The sequence below is a fragment of the Trachypithecus francoisi genome, unplaced genomic scaffold (assembly GCF_009764315.1).
Source record: "Trachypithecus francoisi isolate TF-2019V2 unplaced genomic scaffold, Tfra_2.0 Lachesis_group5, whole genome shotgun sequence".
NCBI classification, from domain to species: Eukaryota; Metazoa; Chordata; class Mammalia; order Primates; family Cercopithecidae; genus Trachypithecus; species Trachypithecus francoisi.
This window is the reverse complement of record NW_022681470.1, coordinates 143,122,686-143,143,859: the sequence shown is the minus strand read 5'-3', so window position 1 is coordinate 143,143,859 and position 21,174 is coordinate 143,122,686. Positions and strand designations below refer to the sequence as shown.

Here is a 21,174-nt window from a genome sequence, read left to right as displayed (position 1 = left end):
AATCTTTATTCCTGGATGGTCAGCTTCCTTGAAGAGGAACCTTCTACCTATCCATCTTCTGGATCCTGGATGCGGAGGGAGTAGAGGTAAGCACTGAGGGCATGTGTGTGTCTTAATTTCAACATTCACATTCCACGTTCAATGAACACTCCTGTTTCCCACTACCTGCAATTTTTTTCTCTTTCCAGAAACTCTGCCATTTCCCTTTCTCTCTCTCTCTCTCTTTTTTTTTTTTTTTTGAGACAGAGTTTCACTCTTATCACCCAGACTGGAGTGCAAAGGCGTGATCTCCGCTCACTGCAACCTCTGCCTCCTGGGTTCAAGCAATTCTCCTGCCTCAGCCTCCCGAGTAGCTGGGATTACAGGTGTATGCCACCATGCCTGGCTGATTTTGTTTGTATTTTTAGTAGAGGTGGGGTTTTACCATGTTGACCAGGCTGGTCTTGAACTCCTGACCTCAGGTGATTCACTCACCTAGGCCTCCCAAAGTGCTGGGATTACAGGCATGAGCCACGGTACCCAGAGCCCATTTTCCTTTCTGTCTTTTTTTTTTTTTTTTTTGAAACGGAGTCTTGCTCTGTCGCCAGGCTGGAGTGCAGCAGTGGTGCGATCTTGGCTTACTGCAATCTCTGCCTCCCAAGTTCCAGCAATTCTCCTGCTTCAGCCTTCCGAGTAGCTGGGACTACAGCGTGCACCACCATGCCCAGGTAATTTTTTGTATTTTTAGTAGAGATGGGGTTTCACCGTGTTAGCCAGAATGATCTCAATCTCTTGACCTTGTGATCCACCCGCCTTGGCCTCCCAAAGTGCTGGGATTACAGGTGTGAGCCACTGCCCCAGGCCTTTCCTTTCTCTTAAGGGAAAAAAAAAAAAAAACTGAATGCAGTGGCTCACACCTGTAATCCCAGTACTTTGGCAGGCCAGGACAGGAGGATCCATTCAGCCCAGGAGTTAGAGACCAGCCTGGGCAACATGGAGAGACTCTGTTTCAGTTAAAATATAAAATAAAATATCCTGTGTGCATTCACTTAGGAAAAAATGCAATAAAATAAAATAAAAAATAAAAAAGAATGGAAAAGGGCCTGGCAGCCCAGCAGCCCACCAAGGTAGCTCACGCCTATAATCCCAGCACTTTGTGAGGTCGAGATGAGCGGATCAGTTGAGCCAAGGAGGTGGACTGAGCAATATGGTGAAATCTCATCTCTTCAAATAATACTAAATTAGCTGAGCATTGCGGTGTGTGCCTATAGTCCTAGCTACTTGGGAGGCTGAGGTGGGAGGATTGCTTGAGCCCGGCGATTGAGGTTGCTGTGACCTGTGACTACTCACTGCCTGGGTGACAGTGTGAAACCCTGCCTCAAAAAAATAAAAGTGATTTAGAAAGGGCCAGGTGACATGGCTCTTACCTATAGTCCCAGCACTTTGGGAGTCTGAGGTGGGAGGATCACTTAAGCCCAGGAGTTCGAGGCTGCAATGAGCCATGATGACACCACTGCACTCCAGCCTGGGCAACAGAGTGAGATGCTATTTTTTTTGAGACGGAGTCTTGCTCTGTCACCGAGGCTGGAGTGCAGTGGTGCAATCTTGGCTCACTGCGACCTCCACCTCCCGGGTTCAAGTGATTCTCCCGCCTTAGCCTCCCAAGTAGCTGGAACTACAAGCATGCACCATCACACTCAGCTAATTTTTGTAGTTTATTTTTTTTTTTAGTAGAGACAGGGCTTCACCATGTTGCCCAGGCTGGTTTTGAACTCCTGAACTTAAGGGATCCACCCGCTTCAGCCTCCCAAAGTGCTGGGATTACAGGTGTGAGCCACCAGGCTGGGCTGAGAACCTATCTTAAAACAAAAAATTCCTTCTCTGATTCTATCTTATGGAAAGTGGAGAGGAGCTCATGTCCCTTCCGCACTTTTTTTTTTTTTTTTTGAGATAAGAGTCTCACTTTGTCACCCAGGCTGGAGCGCAGTGGCATGATCTCGGCTCACTGCAACCTCCGCCTCCCCGGTGCAAGCGATTCTCTTGCCTCAGCCTCCTGAGTAGCTGGGATTACAGGCACCTGCCATCACGCCTGGCTAATTTTAGTATTTTTAGTAGAGATGGGGTTTCACCATGTTGGTCAGGCTGGTCTTGAACTCTTGACCTCAGGTGATCCACCTGCCTCAGCCTCCCAAAGTGCTGGGATTACAGGCATGAGCCACCGCGTCCTGCCTCCTTCCGCAAATTTATCTATGGCAAACTTCTGTATTTTAGCCGCCATCCACCACGTTGTTCATGGTTGAGGGAATTCACCAACAAGTAAGTCTTGGGGGTGGTGGAAATCTAAGGAAACTCACCTTTCCATTCTGCTGGCTTGTAATTTTTTTTTGGTTTACGAACAATTGCTTAAGTGTCACTACAGCGAAGTTTCAGGAGACAGTGAAAGCAGAGGCTGGTTCAGTTTGTCACCTTGACCCGGAAGGGATGGTATATAGGGAGACATGAGTGGTAAGAAGGTGTCTGGCAGTTGCAGGTCTGGGGAAAGAATGTTCCAGGCCGAGGAACAGCAGCTGCAAAGGAAAAACGTGGGCACAAGTGGCATTCTCAAACTTACGGGCCATCAGAATCTTCTGGAGGACGCCCCCTCCGAGAGTTTCCGGTTTAGGCCAGGGTGCTAGAGAATTTGCATAGCTAATTGATAGTGGCCCTGTTGCTGGGTTGGGCCTCACACGTGGAGAACCCAAACCGTATATAGGAAGTGTTTAGCATTTGGTAACGTTCCTTCAACACTAGCCAGTATCATTATTGTTTTCTCTGTAATCCCGCAGGGAGGCCCAATACAGGATCCGACATGGTGCTGACATCAGAAGATACTTGTTCTGTTGCAAGAGAAGGCTCCCTTATGACTAGGCACGGTAATGCATGCCTGCACTCACAGCGCTGAGAGGCCAAGAGAGGAGCAACGCTTGAGTCCAGGAGTTTGAGACCAGCTGAGCAACACAGCAAGACCCTGTCTCTATAAAAAAGTAAAAAATTTAAAAAAATTGGTAGGCATGGTGGTATGTGCCTGTAGTTCCGGCTATTCAGGAGGCTAAGACAGGAGGATGGCTTGAACCCAGGATTGGAGGCTGCAGTGAGCTATGATCGTGCCACTGCACTCCAGCCTGGGCAACAGAGCTGGTATCTGAAAACAAAACAAGTCCCTTTATTTTATGGGCTGTTGACTCCTGCTAGCAGAGGGATAAAAGGCGTGTCTACCCTCCCATCTCCTGTGGGGCTGGGAGACAGGAAGGGAGTTGGCTAGTGTGGACCCACACTGGTCTGGGCAGACCAGGACTTCAACACCAGCCAAGGGCTTTCCCCGGGTCACATCCCTCTCCATCGGGGAGTGCTTCCTCTTTTGGGGCCAAGTTTTCACTGCTTTTTGGCCCATCCTCCCAGCCCCGGATTGGCCGCCTCCAGCAGGCCAGAGCAGATGGGAAATGTGAGTTTCCTCCAACTCGCTCAACACTGTCCCTTTCTCGCAAGGGGAATTTCTCCACCTGGACTCTCCGAGCTTCTGCTTATAGGGTCCCGAGGGGCTCCTGCCGGGAAGCATCCAGTGGGTGGGTGGGGGCAGGCCAGGGAAGGCCCAGGGATCCTGGGGAAGGTGGGCAGGAGGGCTGAGCATGACACTCAGGGTTCCATTGGGGGGATTGGGGCTTGGGGGCAGGTGCTGCAGGAGTGGGGGTGGTTGAGGCCTGGCTGAAGCCTGACCCTTCTTAGGAAGTACTAGATGTGGGGGAACCTGGGGGAGTCCTAGTGATGGGAGGCTAGGGGGTGCTGAGAGGAGGGGAAGGAGACAGACTAAGAAGGAAAAGGAGAGAGACAGGGAGAGACAGAGTCAGAGACAGAGGGAATCAGAGACAGAGAGAAACAGGCAGAGAGACAGAAAGAGTGAGAGCCAGAGACATACAGAGACAGGAAGAGACACAGAGACGCATAAAGAGAGGGAGCCAGAGACAGGGAGAGGCAGAGACAGAGAGAGATAACAGAGCCAGAGATAGGGAGAGTCAGAGACAGAGAGAGTCAGAGATAGAGAGACAGAGATACATAAAAGAGCCAGAGACAGGGAGAGAGAGAGAGAGAAGGACGTTAACGGGGAGACACACAGAGCAAAGGAGACTGAGTCAGCAAGAGACCCACAGAGATACCGGGAAAGAGTGGCAGAGAGGGAGAACCAGGGCAGTGGAGAGGCAGCAGGCAGAAAAGAACCTGGGGCCGAGCTTGGAAGGCCGGAAACGCAAAGGGGAGCGAAAGGCAGAGAGAGATCCGAGTGGAGAAAATTCCGCGGAGTCACGGGGGCAAGGGGAAACGCTCTGGGCTGGGAAGAGGCGTGGCCGCGGGCGGAGGGGCGTGGCCGTCGGCCGCGGGCGGAGGGGCGTGGCCGCGGGCGGAGGGGCGTGACAGCCGGTACACTCCTGAAGGCTATAAAAGGCGGCGCGCTGTGTCCGCCAGCAGTCTCTCGTCGCCGGTCATGGAATTCGCCTCTGACGCTGCCCTGGACCCCGAGGCCCCGTGGCCTCCCGCGCCCCGCGCCCACGCCTGCCGCCTGCTGCCTTGGGCTCTGGTGGCCGTGCTGCTGCTGCTCGTTGCCGCCTGCGCCGTCTTCCTCGCCCGCCCCTGGGCCGTGTCCGGGGCTCACGCCTCGCCTGGCTCCGCGGCTAGCCCGAGACTCCGCGAGGGTCCCGAGCTTTCGCCGGACAATCCCGCCGGCCTCTTGGACCTGCGGCAGGTGAGACGTGCCCCGACCCTCGGTAGCGGGTCTCGCGGGAGACCCCTACCGTCCCTGTGGGACTCCCTCCTCTCTCCCGCACCCCCAGGGACACCTGTTCTACACTCCCGGCCGGGGAGAGGAGACTCACGGGGGCTCCCATTCTCCATCTAGCACCGAGGCGGGGCGAGGGGGCACACCTTTCATCGCACACCCCTACGAGACCTCATCAGTACCCCAGGCCGGGGGCGGGGAGGAGACTGCCCAACAGTTCTTTTTGGACCCCCCCAAGGGTCTCCTTCTTCTAGCCCGGGGGGCACCCCTTTTATCCTGCGCCCGCTACCAGACCCTATCTGTATCCCGGACGGGGGAGAGGAGACCCCCACAACTGCTTTTTGGACCTCTAGGGGCTCTCCTTCTCCGTCTTGCACGGGGGGGGGCACCCCTTTCATTCTGCATCCCCACGAGACCCCATCAGCACCCCAGGCCAGGAGGAGGAGACCCCCACCGTCCTCAACCCCCCAAGGACACGTCTTCTGCACCCCGGGTGGGAGAAAGGCTGGCTTTCCTCCTCCATGTGGCACTGGGTGGGGGCACCCCTCTTCATTCCGCATTTCCAAGGCACCCCATCTGCAGCCTGGGAGGGAGACCCTCCGCGGTTCTCCAACCCTCCATAACCTCCTTTCTCTATGTAGGACTTAGGATATAGAGGGCGCCTCTTTTTACCCCGCGACCTCACAAGATCCGCATCCCTGGGGGGAAACTTTTCCATCCCCGATCCGAGGGGGGCACTTCCCCTTTATCTGGGACCACCAAGGAGACCCCCAGTTCCTTTGCTAACTCCCAAAGAGCCTTATCCCCAACCGTTGAGGCATCCCCCTCTCCCTTGCAAGACCCCCAGGGGAATCCCCGCAAGGTCTGTGCTTGGGGCAGGTTGAGCCACCAGTTTCTTGTGTGTGTGTGTGTTCGTGTGTTTGTGGTGTGTTTGTGTGTGTTCGTGTGTGTTTGTGTGTGTTTGTGGTGTGTTTGTGTGTGTTCGTGTGTTTGTGTGTGTGTTCGTGTGTGTTTGTGGTGTGTTTGTGGTGTGTTTGTGTGTGTTCGTGTGTGTTTGTGGTGTATTTGTGTGTGTGTTCGTGTGTTTGTGTGTGTTCGTGTGTGTTTGTGTGTGTGTGTTCGTGTGTTTGTGTGTTTGTGGTGTTTGTGGTGTGTTTGTGGTGTGTTTGTGTGTGTTTGTGGTGTGTTTGTGTGTTTGTGTGTGTATTCGTCTGTGTGTGTTCTCAGTGTTCTTTAGTTGGAAGGGAAGGGAAGCGTAGGCTTCAGGTTTGCACAGACCCTGGGGACCCTGACAGCTGAAGTGAGTGGAGACAGAACCTCCATTTTCTCGGGGAACCCCCATCCACCTTCCTCCTTTCCACTTTTAACAGGGCATGTTTGCGCAGCTGGTGGCCCAAAATGGTGAGTGTCCTGCACCACTTCCGGTCCCTGGCCCCTCCTGGGGATACTAAGAAGGAGGAACACCTGGAGAGTGGGGCTCTGCCGCCCACCCGCTCTGACCCTCGACCGCTGCCTTCTCTGAAAGCTGCCACTTCACCTCTTTGAACGCCACCAATCCCTCTTTCGTCCCTGTTTCTGACTTGCCCTGACTCTCTGGATACCATGGCCTCCCCATCAGACCCCCATCTGGGCCCACCTGGGACCCCTGCCCTCTCAGAGTTGGGGCTTGACATCCCCAACCCCCAGCCTGGTTTTGTGTCTCTGGCCTCCTTTTCGAAACCCTCCTCCCTGTTGCTTTTCTTCCCTCTTTCCTGCCCCTTCCCCACTCCCCCAGCCTCTCTTCCCCACCTTTTCTCCTCCCCCAGAGCCTCCTCCCTACTCCCATTCTCTCCCCCATCCCCAGGCCCTCCTCCTCTCCCTTCCCCTCCCCTAGACCCTCCTCCCTGTCTCTTACTCTACCCCTTCCCCAAACCCTCCTCCCCACCCCATCCTCTCCCCGTTTCCAAGACCCTCCTCCCCACACCTTCGCTCTCCGTCCAGAGACTCCCTTCCCGTTCGCGACCTCTTCCCCCTTCCCCTCCCATTCTGGAGACCCCCTTCCCCCTTCCCCTCCCATTCTAGAGACCCTCTTCTCCTTCCCTCCCTCTCCAGAGACCCCCTTCTCCCTTCCCCTCCCATTCTAGAGACCCCCTTCTCCCTTCCCCTCTCCCTCCAGAGACCCCTCCCCCTTCCCTCCCCTCCAGAGACCCCTTCCCTCTTCTCCCTCTCCAGAGACCCCCCTCCTTCCCCCCTGCAGAGACCCATTCCCTACCCTTCCAGAGACCCCTTCCCCATCCCTCCCCCTCCAGACCTCTTCCCCCTTCCTCCCTCTCCAGAGACCCCTCCCCCTTCCCTCCCTCTCCAGAGACCCCTTCCCTCTTCTCCCTCTCCAGTGACCCCTTCCCCCTTCCCTCCCTCTCCAGAGACCCCTTCCCTCTTCTCCCTCTCCAGAACCCCCCTTCCTTCCCCCCTGCAGAGACCCATTCCCTACCCTTCCAGAGACCCCTTCCCCATCCCTCCCCCTCCAGAGACCTCTTCCCCCTTCCCTCCGAGACCCCATCCCCTTTCCCTCCCCACTCCAGAGATCCCCTTCCCCTCTTTCCCTCCCCCTGCCCAATACTCCTCCCTACCCCTTCCCCTCCCGGTGGAGAGACCCCCTCCCTGCCATCTTCTCTCCTTGGTGCTTCCTTCTCCCTAACCCCTCCCCCGCTCCTTCCTCCTCCCTTTTCCTTTCTTTGAAGTCCTCTCTTACCAGGTCCTCTGTCCACCCCTCTCAAAGTTCCCTTGATTCCCTGATGGATCCTTCCTCTAGAACTTCCCCCTTTCCTAACAACCTTCCCTCTCCCTCCCAGCTCCCTCCCAGCCTCCCTCTCCACCTCTCCTCTCCCCTTTCCTGCCTTCTCTCCCTTCTCCCCCATCTCCATTCTGTCTGGGATCTGCTGCTCCCTCCAACACCCTCACTGCCCTCTCCAGGAGTCCCCTTACCCCTCCCCAAGGTCTCTTCCAGCCAGCCTCCTTTTGCTTTTCACCCCCTCCTCCTCTTCCTGAAAGTCTCTTCCCGCAGCCGCATCACTCCTTCCCCACCCAGCCTCTTGGAGTTCTGCCCTGTCCTGACTCTTGGCCTTCCTCCTGGATTCCCTTCCTCTGTTCTATCCCCTTCTTTCCCTCCCCCAGCCCTACTCCCGCTCAAAGTCCCGTCCCCCACGACTCAGTCTCCTTCAATCAGCCGCCCCCCACCCCCAGCTCCTCCCCCCACTCCCCGCCCCACCATTCCCCGTTTCCCTCCCCCGTCCCCCCGACCCCCAGCCCTCCCCCCCCCCCCCCCGTCTCCCCTCGACCCCCCCACCCTTTCATTTCTCCCAGGGCTGCGCTGTCCTGCTCGGTGGCCACGCCCAGCTGTGTTGGGACAAGCTCAGCTAAACTAAGTGCATCCTCTCCTCCCACAGTTCTGCTGACCGATGGGCCCCTGAGCTGGTACAGCGACCCAGGCCTGGCAGGCGTGTCTCTGGCGGAGGGCCTGAGCTACAAGGAGGACACGAAGGAGCTGGTGGTGGCCAAGGCTGGCGTCTACTACGTCTTCCTGCAACTAGAGCTGCAGCGCGTGGTGGCCGGCGAGGGCTCAGGCTCCGTTTCGCTTGCGCTGCACCTGCAGCCACTGCGCTCTGCTGCTGGGGCCGCCGCCCTGGCTTTGACCGTGGACCTGCCATCCGCCTCCTCCGAGGCTCGGAACTCGGCCTTCGGTTTCCAGGGCCGCCTGCTGCACCTGGGTGCCGGCCAGCGCCTGGGTGTCCATCTGCACACTGAGGCCAGGGCATGCCATGCCTGGCAGCTTACCCAGGGCGCCACAGTCTTGGGGCTCTTCCGGGTGACCCCGGAAGTCCCAGCCAGACTCCCCTCACCGAGGTCTGAATAACCCCAGCCTGGGTGCAGCCCACCTGGACAGAGACTGAACCCTACTCCATCCTTCATGGAGACCCCTGGTGCTGGGTCCCTGGTAATTTCTCTACCTCAAGGGGCTTGGCAGGGGTCCCTGCTGCTGACCTCCCCTTGAGGACCCTCCTCACCCACTCCTTCCTCAAGTTGGTCCTTGATATTTATTCTGAGCCTGAGCTCAGATAATGTATTATATATATTATATATATCTATATCTATATATCTATTTAAAGAGGTTCCTGAGTTTGTGGAATGGGCTTTTTTAGGGGAGTTGTTGGGGGGTGGTCTTCGACACTGCTGAGGCTGGTCTTGAACTCCTGGACTTAGACAATCCTCCTGCCTCAGCCTCCCAAGCAACTGGGATTCATCCTTTCTATTAATTCATTGTACTTATTTGCTTATTTGTGTGTATTGAGCATCTGTAATGTGCCAGCATTGTACCAGGGCTAGGGGGCTAGAGAAACATCCAGAAACAGACTGAAAGAAAATCTGAGTTATGATAATATGTGAGGAATTTAAAGACTCATCTCCAGCCTCCACCTCCTGTATGATACTTGGGGACTAGCTTTTTTCTTTCTTTTTTTTTTTTTGAGATGGTCTTGTTCTGTTGACCAGGCTGGAATGCAGTGGTGCAATCATGAGTCAATGCAGCCTCCAGCCTCGACCTCCCCAGGCTCGGGTGATCCTCCCATCTCAGCCTCTCGAGTAGCTGGGATCACAGGTGTGCACCACTGCACTTGGCTTTTTATTTTTTTTGCGGAGACAGGGTATCGTTATGTCTCCAAGGTTGTTTACGTGCCAATACAATTTATAATAAATACTCATTTTTCCTCCCTCTGGAGAGTTGATTGTTAAACATTTACCAGTGCACCCTGTCCCTCTCTGCTCTACAGAGCTGGCCAGTTTCTTCAGCCCCATAATTTCCCCACCGTACAGATCTTTCACGACCACCCCTATTAACTAGACGCATCCTCTGGCCCGCTAGGTAGCCCCGTGACCCTGCAACCCAGGCCTTAACATAGGATTTGTGGGGAGAGAAGGATGGTCCCCCCAACTCTGGTCCGGGAGCCAGTGCCAAATCTGATTGGTCAAACCTGATTGGTCACCGTCTGTCTGGCTACAGGGTAGTTTGCCTGTTTTGAATAACACTCTTGGCAACAGGTGACTCAATTTCTTCGTCCCAGCTGATTGGGTCAGGTTGGACCCGTGACTCAAGCTGGGCTAATCGGATCTCCTCCCCAGGAATGTGAGTGGGCTGGGCCACAGAGGCTGGAGAGTGGAGAGGAGGAAGTTGTGCAAAGACTCAGATGCGACCACAGAGTTACAGGAGCTACTTTGATTTCCTTCTTGCCTCTTGCTGGTGACATGGGTTGCCATTTTAATGGCAAAACTGCAATTACTTTTGCATCAACCTAATAGTTTTCTAGGGCTGCCATAAGAAGGTACCGTAAAGTGGGTGGCTTAAAGCAAAGGGGAGTTGTTATCGCTCTGTTCTGGAAGCCAAAGTCCAAAGTCAAGATGTTGACAGGGCCATGCTCATTCTAAAGACTCCAGGGTAGAGGACTTCCTTGCCGCCTCCTGGGTTCTGGTGGTTACCAGCAATCCTCCAATCTCTGCCTCTGTTGGTCACATGGCTGTGTTCTTTCTGTGTGACTCCATCTCCCTGTCTCTTCTTCCTCTTTTTTTCTTTGAGATGGAAGGAGTCTCACTGTGTCACCCAGGCCAGAGTGTGGTGGCGCCATCTCAGCTTACTGCAACCTCCACCTCCTGGGTTCAAGCGATTCTCCTGCCTCAGTCTCCAGAGTAGCTGGGATTACAGGCGCGCCACCACACCCAACTAATTTTTGTATTTTTAGTAGAGACAGGGTTTCACCATGTTGGCCAGGCTGGTCTCAAACTCCCGACCTCAAGCGATCCGCCCGCCTTGGCCTTCCGAAGTGCTGGGATTACAAGCATGAGCCTCTGTGCCTGCCCTCTTCTTCTTTATGTATTTTTTTTTTTTTTTTTTTTCTGTAGAGACAGGGTCTTGCTATGTTGCCTAGGCTCATCTTGAACTCGGAGCAACCCTCCTGCCTCAGACTCCCAAAGTGCCGGGAATACAGGTGTAAGGCACAAGGCCTGAACTCTCCCCTTTCTATAAGGACACCAGTCATACTGGATTCAGGGCCCACCCTCTTTCAATATGACCTCATCTTAATTTAAATAATTACATCTGCAAAGACCCTATTTCCAAAAAAGGTCATTAATATAGTTTGGCTCTGTGTCCCCACCCACTTTTTTTTTTTTTTTTTGAGACCGAGTCTCGCTCTGTCGCCCAAGCTGGAGTGCAGTGGCCAGATCTCAGCTCACTGCAAGCTCCGCCTCCCGGGTTTACGCCATTCTCCTGCCTCAGCCTCTTGAGTAGCTGGGACTACAGGCGCCCGCCACCTCGCCCGGCTAGTTTTTTGTATTTTTTAGTAGACAGAAAGTAGACACGGGGTTTCACCGTGTTAGCCAGGATGGTCTCGATTTCCTGACCTCGTGATCCGCCCGTCTCGGCCTCCCAAAGTGCTGGGATTACAGGTTTGAGCCACCACGCCCGGCTCTTTTTTTTTTTTTTTTAGATAGAGTCTCATCTGTCACCCAGGCTGGTGTGTAGTGGTGCAGTCTTGGCTCACTGCAACTTCTGCCTCTTGGGTTTAAGGGATTCTCCTGCCTTAGCCTCCTGAGTAGCTGGAATTACAGGAGCAGGCCACCACTCCTGGCTATTTTTTTTGTGCTTTTTGTGGAGGGTTTTGCCATGTTGGCCAGGCTGGCCTTGAACTCCTGACCTCAAGTGATCTGCCCACCTTGGCCTCCCAACGTGCTGGGATTACAAACGTGAGTCACCTTACCCGGCCCCCTTGGGGTTCTGAGCTCCCCTAAGCTAAAATCAAGGTGACTGAAGGTTTGCATTTCTTCTGGAGGCTCTAGAGGAGAATTGCTTTCCTTGTTTTCCCAATGTCTAGAGGCTTTGTTTTTAATTTAATTTAATTCTATTTTGTAGAGACAGGGGTCTCCTCATGTTGCCCAGGCTGGTCTTGGGCTCCTGACCTCAAGGGATCCTCCTGTCTTGGCCTTCCAAAGTGCTGGGATTACAGGCATAAGCCATTGCACCTGGCAGTTGATGGTTTTAAAGTGTGGCACTTCCCTTCTTGCACTTTCCTTCTTGCTGCCTTGTAAGATGTGCCTTGCTTCCCCTTCATTTTCCGCCGTGATTGTAAGTTTCTTGAGGCCTCCCCAGCCATATGGAACTGTGAGTCCATTAAACCTCTTTTCTTTTTCTTTTTTTTTTTTTTTGAGACAGAGTCTCACTCTGTCACCTAGGATGGAGTGCAGAGGCATGATCTTGGCTCACTGCAAGCTCCACCTCCCGGGTTCACGCCATTCTCCTGCCTCAGCCTCCCGAGTAGCTGGGACTACTGGCACCTGCCACCTCGCCTAGGTAATTTTTGTATTTTTAGTAGAGACGGGGTTTCACTGTGTTAGCCAGGATGGTCTCAATCTCCTGACCTCGTGATCTGCCTGCCTCAGCCTGCCAAAGTGCTGGACAGGCATGAGCCACTGCGCCCAGCCAAACCTCTTTTCTTTATAAATTACCCAGTCTCAAGTAGTTCTTTATAGCAGTGTGAAAACAGACTAATACAGTCATACCCAGGAAGGGCGAAAATAGTGAGGGGCCACTGTTCAACTCAGTCTAGTATCAAGTGTTGAGGACCATGGAATGTCTGGTGTGTTCCCATGAATTTTCTTCTGGCGTGGATTTTGTTCCAAATTTGTAGCCAAATAACCTCTAAGACAAGAACCCCTAAGCATGCAGGCCTCCAGGTCCCTCAGTGTCCCCTCAGGTGGCTTTGGCATTTGAGTGATTGCCCTGCTTTTGGGGTTATGTGGGGCCTGGGTGTGCCTCACAGCAGGGATGCTTGGACTCCATAATGTTCTAGGATGTTCTGAAGACCCAAGACTATGCATGCAGCTGAAATTCTACAGTAGTAACAATAACCACAGATGCATTTATTGATGTTTACTAGTCCCAGGCATTATGCATTTATTGCATCTGCAAAGATGCTATTTCCAAATAAGGTCATACTCTGAAATGTTAGGAAGGACATGAATTTTGTGAATCACTATTCAACCCAGGTGCATTTACTTTATTTTTTTGTTTTTGAGACAGAGTTTCCCTCTGTCACCCAGGCTGGAGTACAGTGGCACGATCTTGGCTCACTGCAACTTCTGCCTCCTGGGTTCAAGTGATTCTTCTGCCTTAGTCTCCTTAGTAGCTGGGATTACAGGTGCCCACCACCACTCCCAGCTAATTTTTGTATATTTAGTAGAGAAGGGATTTCGCCATGTTGGCCAGGCTGGTCTTGAACTCCTGACCTCAAGTGATCCTCCCACCTTGGCCTCCCAAAGTGCTGGGATTACAGGTGGGAGCCACTGCGCCTGGCGCAGATGCATTTATTAATGTTTACTGGTCCCAGGCACTAATTGCCTTATGATGACCCCTGTGTGAAGCTGCTGTTCTGTAATTATTCCCATTTTATAGACAAGGAATCTGAAGCCCAGGGAAGTGGGCTTAACACCACACAGTCCCAGTAACAGGCAGAGTGGTTGACAATGTGAGTTCTAGAGATGGACTTCCTGGAACCCTGGATCTTTTCCAAGTAATCCCATGGAATATACAAGAGGGTAGCGTGTTTGAATTATGCTCCTTCCACCCTCAAATTCACATGTTGAAGTCTTAACCCCCAGAACTGCAGAATAAATAAAATTATTTATTTGTTTATTTTTTGTTCTAACATGATCTGTTTTTTGTTTTGTTTTGTTTTTGAGACAGGGTCTTACTCTGTCACCCAGGCTGCAGAGCAGTGGTATGATCACAGTTCACTGTACCCTCAACCTCCCAGGCTCAAGTGATCCTCCCACCTCAGCCTCTGAGTAGCTGGCACTACTGGTGTGCACCACCAAGCCTGGCTAATTTTGTTTATTTTTATTTTTATTATTATTTTTAAATTTATCGTTATTATTATTATTATTTTTCGAGATGGAGTCTTGGTCTGTCACCAGGCTGGAGTGCAGTGGCACGATCTTGGCTCACTGCAACCTCTGCCTCCTGGGTTCAAGCAATGCTCCTGCCTCAGCCTCCCGAGTAGCTGGGATTACAGGTGCCCGCCACCAAACCTGGCTAATTTTTGTATTTTTAGTACAGATGGGGTTTCACGATGTTGATAGTATGGTCTCCAACTCTTGACCTCATGATCTGCCCACCTCAGCCTCCCAAAGTGTTGGGATTACAGGTGTGAGCCACTATGCCTGGCAATTTTATTTGTTTTTTTGTAGAGACGAGGTCTTGCTATGTTGCCTAGGCTGGTCTCAAACTCCTGGGCTTGAGTGATCCTCCCAACTCTGTAAGAATTAAAGAAAGAGGAAAGAAACATGAAAGGTGGCTTAACAGTCAAGCCACCTTTCTCTCTTATTTTCAGAGAAAATAAACCTGAGAGGGGCTTCTGGCCAAGTTAGGTCAGAGGCACACTCTCTTACAGACTAGGAGTTTTTAAAGATTTAGTCGGGGAGAATTTATCAGAAGCTTGGACTGCTTCTGTGTTTCTTTCTTTCTTTTTTTTTTCTTAGTTGAAGTCTCGCTCTGTTGCCCAGGCTGGAGTGTGGTGGCACAATCTCGGATCACTGGAACCTCTACCTCCCCGGTTCAAGCAATTCTCCTGCCTCAGCCTACAGAGTAGCTGGGACTACAGGCGTGCGCCAACACTCCCAGCTAATTTTTGTGTTTTTAATAGAGATGGGGTTTCGCCATGTTGGCCAGGCTGGTCTCAAACTCCTGACCTCAGATGACCTGCCCGCCTTGGCCTCCCAAAGTGCTGGGATGATAGGTGTGAGCCACCATGCCCAGTCCTGTGTTTCTTTGTTGTGCTTATCTGGGAGGGAGAGTTGCATGTCTGTCCCCATTGCATCTTCCTGCAGCTGCAGGCATTCCCCGCCGAGTCTGCCTTTAGCTTCCCTATGTTAGTGCATCTGAAGGGAAAGGAATGTGCTTATTAAGTAAGACCCCACTGTTTCACTGGGGCCCATTGATTGAGGGTGAAGTTTGGCAGTTGCCCAAGAGACTTCCTCCTCACCTCCCGCTGTGTCTGAGCTGCCTTATCTGTGTTTTACTGTCTGATCTTTCTGGCTGCTTGTAGTTAGAAGAGAAGTGATTTTCTTGAAATGCATGAGGCTAGAAAGGAAGCTGGAGGTCAGGTGCGGTGGCTCATGCCTGTAATCCCAGCACTTTGGGAGGCCGAGGCAGGTGAATCACCTGAGGTCAGGAGTTTGAGACCAGCCTGGCCAACATGGCAAAACCCTGTCTCTACTAAAAACACAAAAGTTAGCTGGGCATGCACCTGTAATCCCAGCTACTCAGGAGGCTGATGCAGGAGATTCGTTTGAATCCGGGAGGTGGAGGTTGCAGTGAGCCAAGATCACACCATTGCACTCCAGCCTGGGTGACAAGAGTGAAATTCCGTCTCAAAAAAAAAAAAAAAAAAAAAAAAAGAAAGGGAGCTGGAACTTGAAGTGGCAGGATTTGTCTGAGATGACAATGCTCCGACTCTGTCAGCCTTGGCCTCCCAAAGTGCTGGGATTATAGGGGTCAGTCACTGTTCTTAATTCCCTTTTTTTTCTGTTTTTGAGATGGAGTCTTACTCTGTCACCCAGCCTGTAACGCAGTGGTGCGATCTCGGCTCACTGCAACCTCCATCTTCTGGGTTCAAGCGATTCTCCTGCCTCAGCCTCCCGGGTAGCTTGGATTATGGGCATGTGCTACCACACCTGGCTAATGTTTGCATTTTTAGTAGAGATAGGTTTCACCATGTTGGTCAGGCTGGTCTTAAACTCCTGACCTCAAGTGATCTGCCTGCCTCGGCATCCCAAAGTGCTGGAATTACAGGCGTGAGCTACCGTGCCTGGCCTGTTTTTAATTTCACCTAAGAAGTTTTTAAATTCACTCTCTAGTCACAAGGAATTATTAGTATTATTTAATTAATTTATTTCTTTATTTTTGAGACGGAGTCTCACGCTGTCGCCCAGGTTGGGGTGCAGTGGCGCGATCTCAGCTCACTGCAAGCTCCGCCTCCTGGGTTCATGCCATTCTCCTGCCTCAGCTTCCTGGGTAGCTGGGACTACAGGTGCCCGCCAGCACGACCGGCTAATTTTTTTTTGTATTTTTAGTAGAGATGGGGTTTCACCATGTTAGCCAGGATGGTCTCGATCTCCTGACCTCATGATCCGCCCGCCTCGGCCTCCCAAAGTGCTGGGATTACAGGCATGAGTCACCGCACCTGGCCCACAAACAATTATAAATAAAGCTTAACTCTTATGTAAAGACCTGACAATGTATACAATGGTCCTCTGTTGATTTGGAAGCAGGGACAGTTTTCTATTACAGTCTGTTGATGGTATTGTATAATTGTTAAGGGAAAAAAGAAAAATTATATTTCTGGTTTTTTTTGTTTGTTTGTTTTGAGACGGAGTCTCACTCTGTCACCCAGGTTGGAGTGCAGTGGTGCGATCTCAGTTCACTGCGACTTCCACCTCCCTGGTTCACAAACGATTCTCTTGCCTCAGCCTCTTGAGTGGCTGGGGTTACAGACACACACCACTACACCCAGTAATTTTTGCATTTTTAGCAGAGACAGGGTTTGTTGGTCAGGCTGGTCTCCAACTTCTGGGCTCAAGTGATCCACCCACTTCAGCCTCCCAAAGTGCTGGGATTACAGGCGTGAGCCACCAAGTCCGCCCTCCCGGTATTTCTTATTGGAACAGTTTTTCTTGTTTGAGGTTTCTTTCCCACACCCTGAATCTACAATGACCCAACCACAAATTCGGGAACCTTGCTTCTGAGGCCAATTCTCTGATGAGTAAGTTTAGTCCCAAGTGGGGAAAGTACCTAAGTTCCAGCCTTTTCAGCCTGACTTTGCATCTGTTTAGAGATAGGGTCTTACAGACCTATCTCTAAATAGGTTAAAATGTGGTCATGGCCAGCCGCGGTGGCTCAAGCCTGTAATCCCAGCACTTTGGGAGGCCGAGACGGGTGGATTGCGAGGTCAGGAGATCGAGACCAACCTAGCTAACACGGCGAAACCCCGTCTCTACTAAAAAATACAAAAAACTAGCCGGGCGAGTTGGCGGGCGCCTGTAGTCCCAGCTACTTGGGAGGCTGAGGCAGGAGAATGGCGTAAACCCGGGAGGCGGAGCTTGCAGTGAGCTGAGATCCGGCCACTGCACTCCAGCCTGGGCTACAGAGCGAGACCGTCTCAAAAAAAAAAAAAAAAAAAAAAAAAAAAAAAAAAAAATGTGGTCATTAGGGTAATCCCTGATCCAATATGACTGATGTTCTTATAAAAGGGAGGCTTTGGCTAAATATGGTAGGGTGGCTCATGCCTGTAATTCCAGCACTTTGGGAGGCCGAGGCAGGTGGATTGCTTGAGCCCAGGGGCTTCAGACCAGTCATGGGCAACATAGCAAGACCCCGTCTCTACAAAAAGTACAAAAAATTAGCTGGGTGTGGTGGCGCACACCTGTAGTTCCAGCTGCTAGGGAGGCTGAGGTGGGAGATCACTTGAACCTTGAGGTCAAGGCTGCAGTGAGCTATGATTACCACTGCAATCCACCCTGTGTGACACAACAAGATCCTGTCTCCAAAAAAAGTGGGGATGGGGGGTGGAATTTGGACACAGACACACACAGGGAGAGCACCATGTACAGAAGAAAATAGCATCTATGGCCAGGCCCCAGTGGCTGACGCCTGTAATCCCAGCAGTTTGGTGGATCACTTGAGACCAGGAGTTTGAGATCAGTCTGGCCCATATAGTGAAACCTCGTCTCTATTAAAAATACAAACGTTAACCGGGTGTGGAGGCATGCACCTGTCATCCTAGCTACTCCATCTCAAAACAACAACAACAACAACAAAAACAAAAAAACAAAAAAAAAAAAAAAAGAAGAAAAATGTCATCTACAAGCCAAGGAGAGAGGCCTGGAACAGAACCTTCCCTTACAGCCCTCAGACGGAACCATATCTGCCAGTGCCTTGATTTTGGACTTCCAGCTTCCAGAACTGTTAGACAATAAATTTCTGCTGTTGAAGCCCCCAGTATGAGCTACTTTGTTATAACAGCCATATCAATTAAAAAAGAGAATTAAAGGAGTTGATAATTTTTTTTTTTTTTTTTGAGATGGAGTCTCGCTCTGTCACCCAAGCGGAGTACAATGGCACGATCTCAGCTCAGTGCAACCTCTGCCTCCCGGGCTCAAGTGATTCTCCTGCCTTAGCCTCCCGAGTAGCTGGGGCTACAGGCACATGCCACCATGCCAGCTGATTTTTGTATTTTTAGCAGAGATGGGGTTTTGCCATGTTGGCCAGGCTGGTCTCAAACTCCTGACCTCAAGTGACCCACCCGCCTCGGCCTCCCAAAGTGCAGGGATTACAGGCGTGAGCCACTGCACCCAGCCAGGAGTTGATAATTTAATACACTTTCAATGCACAGTGTTTGGCTCCTGGTTAGCAATTATTAAGGACACTCAAATGGACAGAAACGATGTTACAGAAACACAATGGTACAATAGAGGGGTTGTGGCCAGGCACAGTGGCTCGTGCCTGTAATCCCAGCACTTTGGGAGGCTGAGGCAGGCGGATCACGAGGTCAGGAGTTTGAGACCAGCCTGGCCAACATGGTGAAACCCTGCCTCTACTAAAAATACAAAAATTAGCTGGGCGTAGTGGTGGGCACCTGTAATCCCAGCTACCTGGAGGCTGAGACAGGAGAATTGCTTGAACCTGGGAGGCGGAGGTTGTAGTGAGCTGAGACTTTGCCACTGCACTCCAGCCTGGGTGAAACAGCGAGACTCTGTCTCAAAACAAACAAGCAAACAAACAAGCAAACAAACAAAAAAGGTTTGATTCAAAACTGGCAAGCAAGGCCAATAATAGAGAGAGTAAAAATACTATGAGAGATAGTGAAATAAGAGATAGTGAAAATACCATGAGAGATAGTGAAATAAGATAGTGAAAATACTATACGTTGAACAGGATGCGTTGAGAGATATGACTAAGACAACACAAAGGTACATTTCTCAAGTAGTGACACACAGGTTTACAGAGGACATCATACAATGACAGATGTGGGTTTTAGAAAGAAGCAACAGCTCACAGAAGAGCCTTGCCATGACACAGCTGTGATGTTACAGACATATCCTCAAGCTGGGCATGGTGGTACATACCTGTGGCTCCAGCTACTTGGGAGGCCGAGGCGGGAGGATCTCTTGAGCCCAGGAGGTCGAGGCTGCAGTGAGCTGTGATCACACCATTGTACTCTAGCCTGGGCGACAGAGAGACACCCTATCTTTAAAAAAAGAACCCTCTTGCCAAGAAGGGCATTACAAAGTCATAATGTTATAAAAGCAATTATGCAAGGATGGGATATTGTAAACCAACCACAGCTTTATAATATCATAGCCATTACTCTAATGTTGCCAAACAGAAAGGCAAATACTACATGATCTCACTTATATGTGGAATCTAAAATAATCAAACACATAGAAGCAGAGAATAGAGTGGTGGTTGCCAGGGGCTGTGGGTGGGTAAAATGAAAGCTATTGGTCAAAGGATACAAACATTCAGTTAAGAAAGATGAGGCTGGGCGTGGTGGCTCACGCCTGTAATCCCAGCACTTTGGGAGGCTGAATGGATCACCCGAGATCGGAAGTTTGAGACCAGCCTGACCGACATGGAGAAACCCCATCTCTCCTAAAAATAGAAAATTAGCCAGGCGTGGTGCTGCATGCTTGTAATCCCACCTACTCGGGAGGCTGAGGCAGGAGAATCACTTGAACTCAGGAGGCGGAGGTTGCAGTGAGTGGAGATCACATCATTGCACGCCAGCCTGGGCACCAAGAGCAAAACTCCGTCAAAAAAAAAAAAAAAAAAAAAAAGAAGGAAAGATGGCTCACGCTTGTAATCCCAGCACTTTGGGAGGCCGACGTGGGTGGATCATTTGAAGTCAGGAGTTCAAGACCAGCTTGGCTAACATGGTGAGACCCCATCTCTACTAAAAATACAAAAATGAGCCAGCTGTGGTGGCGGGTGCCTGTAATCCCAGCTACTCAGGAGGCTGAGGTAGGAGAGTTGCTTGAACCTTGCAGGTGGAGGTTGCAGTGGGTCGAGATTATACTACTCCAGCCTGGGAGACAGAACGTGACTCTGTCTCAAAAAAAAAAAAAAAAAAAAGGGGTCTTTTTTGGATTGATAAGGAACCCCCTCCTTCTTCTTCCTCTTTTTTTTTTTTTTTTAAATTTTGAGACAGGGTCTCTCTCTGTCATTCAGGCTGGAGTGCAGTGGGGTGATCTCAGCTCACTGCAACCTCTACCTCCCGAGTTCAAGTGATTCTCTTACCTCAGCCTCTCTAGTAGCTGGGACTATAGGCGCTCACCACCAAGTCAGGCTAATTTTTGTAGTTTTTGGTAGAGATGGGGTTTCACCATGTTGGCCATGCTGGTCTGGAACTCCTGACCTCAAGTGATCCACTCACCTTGGCCTCCCATAGTGCTGGGATTACAGGTGTGAGCCACCGTGCCCGGCCAAGGACCCCCTTCTACCAGACAGAAGCCAAGATGCACAGACTGGGGGGCAGATTATCGGCTGGATTTGAGCCTTCACTCACATCTGTAGTCCAGGGACTAAATATATGTGTATATATATATATATATAAATATGATCGGGTGTGGTGGCTCATGCCTGCAATCCCAGCACTTTGGGAGGCCAAGGCAGGAGGATCACTTGAGCGCAGGAGTTCAGGACTGGCCTGTGCTACATAGGGAGACCCTGTCTCTGCAAAAAATTAACTGGGTGCAATGGCGTGCACCTGTAGTCCCAGCTACTTGGGAGGCTGAGGCAGGAGGATCGCTTGAGGCCAGGAGTTCGAGGCTGCAGTGAGCCATGATTGCACTACTGCACTCCAGTCTGGGTGACAGAACCAGACTCTCTCTTTCTCGCTTTCTCTCTCTCATCAGGTATATACATCAGAGGCTAGGAAGAGGGGAGAGGGGGATGAGGAAAAAATAAGAATTCAAATGTATTTATTTATTTATTATTTATTTATTTTTTCAGGAATTTAGCTTTTATTCAAAATTAAATAAGCAAAAGCAAACATTTTAAGAAATTTTTACAAATTACTTACAAAAAGTTAATAAAGACAGTCACAAATTTGCAACAAAAGTTTCTAGGGCAGCATGAATATAAACCATGTCACAGCATGGTCATCTAACTGTGATAAGAATAAGGCATAACTAACATTTGCACCGAGACCAGAATTAAAAACAAAAACAAACTTTAAAAGCTTAGTTCTATATTAAACTTCTTCTCTTCTCCCAGATACTTAATGGGTTTATACTATGCATTTTTTTTTAAA

The 21,174-nt window shown here is 51.0% G+C and overlaps 1 protein-coding gene across 2 annotated transcripts; it reads left to right on the top strand.

Annotated features, from left to right (window-relative positions):
* Window positions 1-4,064: 4,064 nt before the first annotated feature.
* On the top strand, window positions 4,065-9,534 carry TNFSF9 (TNF superfamily member 9). Of its 2 annotated transcripts, XM_033198049.1 has the most exons (3): window positions 4,429-4,750; window positions 6,154-6,184; window positions 8,209-9,534. In XM_033198049.1, exons 1-3 carry the CDS (start codon window positions 4,493-4,495, stop codon window positions 8,673-8,675), a joined length of 756 nt encoding a protein of 251 aa, XP_033053940.1. In that variant the 5' UTR covers window positions 4,429-4,492; the 3' UTR covers window positions 8,676-9,534. The 2 variants fall into 2 exon arrangements, with proteins under 2 accessions (XP_033053939.1, XP_033053940.1); XM_033198048.1 differs by lacking the exons at window positions 6,154-6,184; window positions 8,209-9,534 and adding an exon at window positions 4,839-5,748 and having other exon boundaries at window positions 4,065-4,750.
* The last annotated feature ends 11,640 nt before the right edge of the window (window positions 9,535-21,174 follow it).

Bases quoted from the DNA above. Each gene is read 5' to 3' on its own strand.
- TNFSF9 (XM_033198048.1), top strand. From the start codon at position 4,493: ATGGAATTCGCCTCTGACGCTGCCCTGGACCCCGAGGCCCCGTGGCCT. The intron at 4,751-4,838 runs GTGAGACGTGCC...CCGCACCCCCAG, and splicing joins GCCTCTTGGACCTGCGGCAG to GGACACCTGTTCTACACTCC.